The 7,109-nt window shown below is 38.1% G+C and overlaps 1 protein-coding gene across 1 annotated transcript in view; it reads right to left on the bottom strand.

The window, feature by feature from the left end:
- ERO1B (endoplasmic reticulum oxidoreductase 1 beta) overlaps positions 1-7,109 on the bottom strand; it is a 60,272-nt gene continuing 53,163 nt past the window's right edge. The window contains exons 14-16 of the mRNA XM_068981972.1: positions 5,855-5,941; positions 4,734-4,867; positions 1-79 (exon numbers count right to left, since the gene is read on the bottom strand). Coding sequence (XP_068838073.1) covers positions 19-79; positions 4,734-4,867; positions 5,855-5,941 — 282 coding nt within the window. The 3' untranslated portion in view covers positions 1-18. The remainder of the gene's footprint in view (positions 80-4,733; positions 4,868-5,854; positions 5,942-7,109) is intronic.

Below are 7,109 nucleotides of genomic sequence, written 5' to 3'. Positions count from 1 at the left end.
GACATATAAAAGCCTCTATTACCTACTGTGTTGTAATAAAACTTTGAAATTCTGTAACTCTCTTATACTTGTAGAGAGCCTACAAGAGAAAAAAAAAGCATATTAGTACAGCTAATATGATGTGTACACATTTCATATTATTGATGCTGTCATATGGACTATAATTTGAAAGCAAATTGAAAATAAAGTAATGTTTCACTGAACAATGAAGCTTCCATTTTTTAAAGCATATGCTATAATTATTAAAGACTGGCAAAACAGAGCTGTAGTTTGTTACTTTTGATTTAGAAGGGGCAAAGTTACTTCCTATTAGCAACAAATTCTAGATCAATGATGGGAACAGTGATATGATAATTCATTACAATAAAGAATCTCAAGTCATTTACATTTGGCCTTAAAAATTCATTTTGCACACTCCTCTGTAAATGTCCAATTCTCTCTTATTGTTCCCCAAACAATGGATTTGTTTCAACACAAACACTGATCTATTTTAACACAAAGGTACAGATTCTATTTATCTGCCTACTGTTGAATCCCTATGCCCTCCAGCCACCCATATTTATTTGTTGTTGTTAGTCACTTATTCGTGTCCAACTTTTCGATCCTGTAGACTGTAGCCCACCAGGCTCCTCTGTCCATGGAATTTCCCAGGCAAAGAATACTGGAGTGGGTTGTCATTTCCTTCCCCAGGGACCCATATTTATAGTGTTCAATAAATAATTACTGGCTGACTGAATGAATGAATAAAATACTTCTGAGCCCAAACTCAGAAGTAAAACTCTGAAATGGGAATCATTAAAAAAGAAATTCTATAAGCTCAATTATCCTTATGTATAATTCAGCTTTATACAATAAAAATTTAACGTTTTTCTTTCTATAACTTAATATAGAATACTGAGCTTTTATTTTTATTTTTTTGAGCGCCTTTAAGTACATAATAAGTAATAACTTTTCTTATATTGAGAGCTTAAGGTATGGTAGGCAATGTTCTGAGCCCATCACACATGTAATCTCATTAATTGTAAACAAAACAAAACAAAAAACTCTACAAAGTAGATAAAATTAATCCTGATTTTATATTTTAAGAACACTGTGCATGCTAAGTTGCTTCCATTGTGTTGGACTCTTTGTGACCCTATGGACCACCAGACTCTTCTGTCCAAGGTATTCTCCAGACAAGAACACTGGAGTGAGTTGCCATGCCCTCCTCCAGGGGATCTTCCCCACCCAGGGCTCAAAGCCGCATCTCAGGTCTCCTGCATTGGCAGGCAGGTTCTTTACCACTACTACCACCTGGGACACCCATTTAGGAACCCTGAGGCTTAAATAAATCAAGTAATTTTCTCAGGGTCACTCAGCTAGTGGTAGGATTCTAACAGGCTCATCAGATCCCAGGACCATATGGCCTCTCAAAAAACATCTATGTTCTCTATGGTCTCAAGAACATTTTCTTTATACTCTTACAAGCTGTAGATGAACAGAAAATGAATTCTTACTCAAATCCTCAGAATATTAGAGAAGTAAAAATGTTTATTAGGAGAAAATATGATTATTAAGCAAAATAAATGTGTAAAATCATATTCTGTACCTCAAATTACCCATTAAAAAAACTATCAAAATACATATGAAGATACGGTAGAGACCAAGGCCCTTAACTAAAGAAAAGAGAGCTCAGTAAAGAGCAGCAGTTGAAAAAAGTATGCTCAAAGTCTGATTTAGATACAAAAATGGAGAGTATCAGAAAACTCAAGGTTTTATACAAGCTAACATTTTACCAGAGAGTACAGAGTCGGCAGCACTGTGTGGGACCTGAGTCTCTGTGAAGATGCATCTGAGAGCTCACACGTTATGACACTGGACAGAGTGCCCACACTCCCTGTTACTATGCTCAGACAGACACAGCATGGCTGCATCAATCTACTGCTTCACTGGTGCTCTCAGAGGGACACTAAAATATGCTGTAGGACTCAACAGGTTATTAATCCCCTCTCTATTTATACTCAGGAAAATAAACCATTTGATAGAAATGCTGAAACGATCAAAAATTGGCTGCTAGTGTAGCAAAGACATTTGCAGAGTATTCAAAATAAAGAAAGCACATTTCCCAGCATTCTGTGGCTAGAACCAAAAACAGCGCTCATTATATGTCTCTGCCCACTAGCATTATGGACAAAGCAATGCTGCGCTGGGTGCCCTAGCTGAGGTAGAACTGCATTATATAGGTTGTTAGACCAAGAAAACTCCCAGTTCACTTAAGAACGAGTGCACAAACTCCCCAAAGTATAACAAAAGAATTCTGTGGTTAGTGCAGCCAAAATCATTTACTATATAAATGAACTGATAATCAGGTGGAAGATACAATGAACAGATCTGATTCACAATTATTAATTACTTTCACATGTTTTTCTAAATTTTCTATAATGACCATGAATTACCTTAATAATTAAGGGTAGAGAAAGATGAATATTTTAAAAGAGCTTTAAAAAGCAGATGGCTGTTATTTGTTTTCCTGGGAGGATAAGGGTGATTAAATTAGGCTGTTCCTTATTTGTGTAACCATCCCACCCTGAGTATCATAACCCTTAAGAAAAGAAAGGTTTCTCATATCTAGTCTAGTCATAGAAAAATAGACAGATTTTTAAGTACTGAGTGTATTAGAGCACTGAACGCCCAGTGGTGTTTGTAAATTACCATCACCACCAGCCCTACTGCCGTGGACTTCAGAGGGCTTCTTATAATTTAAAAGTGTCACGTGGACCCTCATTTTACCTTCATGTTAACTCCATGGGAAAGATTTTTACTTATCTTCATGGTACAGAGAAAGGAAATAAACTGGGAGAAAGGAATGATGTACCTGAGCTCATGTTGCCAGTAAACGGCTGGGCCGGGATTCCAGAATGCTAATATTTGACTGAGTCCAGCACTCTCTAGAGAGCAATGAAAGGTAAAACAGCCTCTGTGGAAAATTCTTAAAGAGATGAGAATACCAGACCACCTGACCTGCCTCCTGAGAAACCTGTATGCAGGTCAAGAAGCAACAGTTAGAACTGGACATGGAACAACAGACTGGTTCCAGATCGAGAAAGGAGTACGTCAAGGCTGTATATTGTCACCCTGCTTATTTAACTTCTATGCATCATGAGAAATGCCGGGCTGGATGAAGCACAGGCTGGAATCAAGATTGCCGGGAGAAATATCAATAACCTCAGATATGCAGATGACACCACCCTTATGGCAGAAAGTGAAAAAGAACTAAAGAGCCTCTTGATGAAAGAGAAAGAGGAGAGTGAAAAAGCTGGCTTAAAGCTCAACATTCAGAAAACGAAGATCATGGCATCTGGTCCCATCACTTCATGGCAAATAGATGGGGAAACAATGGAAACAGTGACAGACTTTATTTTGGGGGGGCTCCAAAATCCCTGCAGATGGTGACTGCAGCCATGAAATAAAAGATGCTTGCTCCTTGGAAGAAAAGCTATGACCAACCTAGACAGCATATCAAAAAGCAGAGACATTACTTTGCTGACAAAGGTCCTTCTAGTCAAAGCTACGGCTTTTCCAGTAGTCCTGTACTGATAAGAGAGTTGAACTATAAAGAAAGGTGAGGTGAAGTTGCTCAGTCGTGTCCCACTCTTTGTGACCCTGTGGACTGTAACCTACTAGGCTTCTCCGTCCATGGGATTCTCCAGGCAAGAATACTGGAGTGGATTGCCATTTCCTTCTCCAGGGGATCTTCCCGACCCAGGGATCGAACCCGAGTCTCCCACATTGGAAGCAGACGCTTTAACCTCTGAGCCACCAGGGAAGCCCTGAGCACCAAAGAATTGATGCTTTTGAATTGTAATGTTGGAGAAGACTCTGGAGAGTCCCTTGGACAGCAAGGAGATCAAACCAGTCAATCCTAAAGGAGATCTATCCTGAATATTCATTGGAAGAACTGATGTTGAAACTGAAGCTCCAATACATTGGCCACTTGATGTGAAGAACTGACTCATTGGAAAAGACCCTGATACTGGGAAAGATTGAAGGCGAGAGGAGAAGGGGATGACGGAGGATGAGATGGTTGGCTGGCATCACCAACTCAATGAACATGAGTCTGAGTAAGCTCTGGGAGTTGGTGATGGACAGGTAAGCCTGGCTGCTGCAGTCCATGGGGTCCAAAGAGTCAGACACGACTGAGCAACTGAACTGAACTGAGCTAGAGAACTGAAGCTGGAAGGGGTGCATTTGTGAATATTCCTTATGAGACTGAGAGAAATTTTGAGGAAGTTGATATCTGGTTCTTTCTCAATTTAATTTTATTTAGATTTAAATAGATTTAAAGAAGCAGATTCACAGCTACAGAGAACTAGTGGTGACCAGTGGTGGAGAGGATAGGGAAAGGGACAATATAGGGGTAGCAAGTTAAAGATACAAACTATTATACATAAAATAAACTACAAGGATACACTGTACAACACAGGAATACAGCCAACATTTTATAATAACTATAAATGGAGTTGTTGTTATGTGTTGTTTAGTCACTAAGTCACGTCTGTCTCTTGCAACCCATGGACTGTAGCCCGCCAGGCTACTCTGTCCATGGAATTTTCCAGGCAAGAATACTAGAGTGGATTGCCATTTCCTTCTCCAGGGAATCTCCCTGACCCAGGCATCGAATGCAGGTTTCCTGCATTGCAGAAGGATTCTTTACCATTTGAACCACCAGGGAAGCCCATGAGAAGAGTTCTCACCTTCCAAAAGCATTTAAAAGAGCAACTATTTCCTGTCGAGTGAGTTGGAAGCCTTTAGATGGGCTGTTCTCTGGAAGCTTTTGGATTTCCTTTTCAGAGAATAATATCTTCAGGGCAGTTCCTAAACCCTGAGTCTAAAGAAAATAGTGATAAACTTGCAATTAAATTCACATAATAATAATTGCTATAAAAGTTTAAAGAAACATTCAGTCATTGTGATGTGACGGCAGGAAATTCAAATGAACTGAACTTTTCACCAAAATATTCAACTATGCAAAATATAGTTTCTACTTCTCACAGATTATGCATATGATAAATTTATTGAAGCTGTTAAGGAAACCTGAAAAGTTTAACACCTTTTGGATGTACATCATACTATTCCAAATTACTAAAATGCCATTTTTTTAACCAAGAAAATATCACATTAGGATTAAAAGTGTTCAATATGTAACCTTGAAAGCATTCTTTCTAGCCCCTAGCAATTCAAAACTTAGAAATCATTATAAGTTCTTAGTCATACCTACACTTAATAATTTCTCAATTATTAGCACTAGAGAAAAAGAAAAAACTGATTTCAGTGTAGTCACCATTAAAAAATATTCCATCTCCTGACTTTCTATGACTTACTATCATCTTTGTAAAAAGATGATAGAAAATATCACACAAGCCTTTTTACATTGAAATATATAGGGAAATGGGCCTGCTGTGCAGACTTTCTTATTTTGTGACTAGGGGACCTCCTTCTTCTGATCACTGATGCCAAATCAGTGATTAAAATTTGATAATTAAGTTTTTTATATGATTACATTTTACCTTCTAAATAGGTATGTAAAATACCAATACAATCTATTTATAATCACCCAACTTCAGAAATGAAATCTGATATTGTACCAACAGAAACAGATATAATAAAACCAAAATCATTAACCTAGAATAACAGAAAAAACAACCGTACACACATACATATAACACACTAATTTTTTTCATAAATAAAATAGCAAAACCACACTTTGGATCTCTAATTCAATGAACAATGAGGACATTTCAACAAAAACTTTCAACTTCTCAGTGCAGAAACGTAAGGTTAGTAGCAGTTTCAGAACAGAAAGCCACACACAAACCTGTAGCTTCCCCCATAACCTGCATTTGTCGCATCCCACGCAGTCCATTATACGGGAGATGTTCTTGAAATGTAACCGGAATTCCTCCTAATGTGCAGAAAATATTTCCATTCTGGTTAGATGTTAAAGATTAAACTGCATTTATCTGAATTCTAAAAACATGTTGAAGCTTATTAATGAATGAGTTGTTTTTCAACAATGAAGAAAATAATCTGGATTTGTACAGCATAGCATGCATATGAAATAGCTAACATTAATAGCATTTTATAACATTCACTCCACATATTAATTCAACCAATTTTTTAATGAGAGGCTACTCCATGCAAAGCACCAACATGTTCACTGTGGGGGACACGAGTAAATCATGCATGGTTTTCACTTTGAACGAGCTTAACTGCTGCTTCCATCTGATATCTGCATACAACCAGTGGCAAATACCTATCTACATTACGCTTGATTTATTTCGGATGCACTGCTTTGTGTAAGCGTGAATCAGAAAGCTAGTCCTGGAACAATGATCAATTCCCACGCCTCTCCTTAGGACGACCCCACATTTGTGCACGTGCTCTGTCAGCATGGATGGTCACAGCATGTGGTCTCGCAGTCCCCCACATTCGCTAAGGCTGCTTCTCCAGGGACGCTCACGCACTGGATCCTTGAATGGTGCAGTGTTAGTTCCCCACACAATTAGGTAACTCTTCTGCCTGTGATCTGTGCACGGGTTTCTATGACACTAAGGTCAGTCTCAGCTTCTCTGAGAACAACACTAACTAAGAGAAGGTTTCCTCATCCTTTTCATTGGGCAAGTGTAGGATATAAACATCATTTTATTGTACTGAGGTAAACGTTTCATTGCAAAGGGCTGGAGTGAGTCACCTGAAAACTCTGGCCCATCAAAAGCCCAGCCCTGCTGCCCAAAGTGTTTGGAGGAATCTCTAGCTTGGCCAAAAGAAAGACAATAGAAACATCCAAAAACTCCCTTGTGCTCCATTCTCATAGAATTCACATGCTTTGGAGCAGATGGAAAAATGGATTTAAATTCTCCTTTATATACCTTTGAAAAGTAGCAAACCAAATCTCCAGCATTTTATACTTTAAAAGCTAGTTGTGAAACTTTGGTCTCAATCTTACCTTCCTCATCTATAAAAAAAGATACATAATTGTAGTTGTCTTGATCAAAAGTATAAAATTTATATAAACATGTATAAAGTAGGAAGCATTACAAAAATGAATTAACATTATGTCAAACACCATA

This window comes from Capricornis sumatraensis, chromosome 10 (genome assembly GCF_032405125.1).
Source record: "Capricornis sumatraensis isolate serow.1 chromosome 10, serow.2, whole genome shotgun sequence".
Lineage (NCBI taxonomy): Eukaryota > Metazoa > Chordata > Mammalia > Artiodactyla > Bovidae > Capricornis > Capricornis sumatraensis.
The sequence above is the reverse complement of the archived record's forward strand: the minus strand, read 5'-3'. Positions and strand labels throughout refer to the sequence as shown.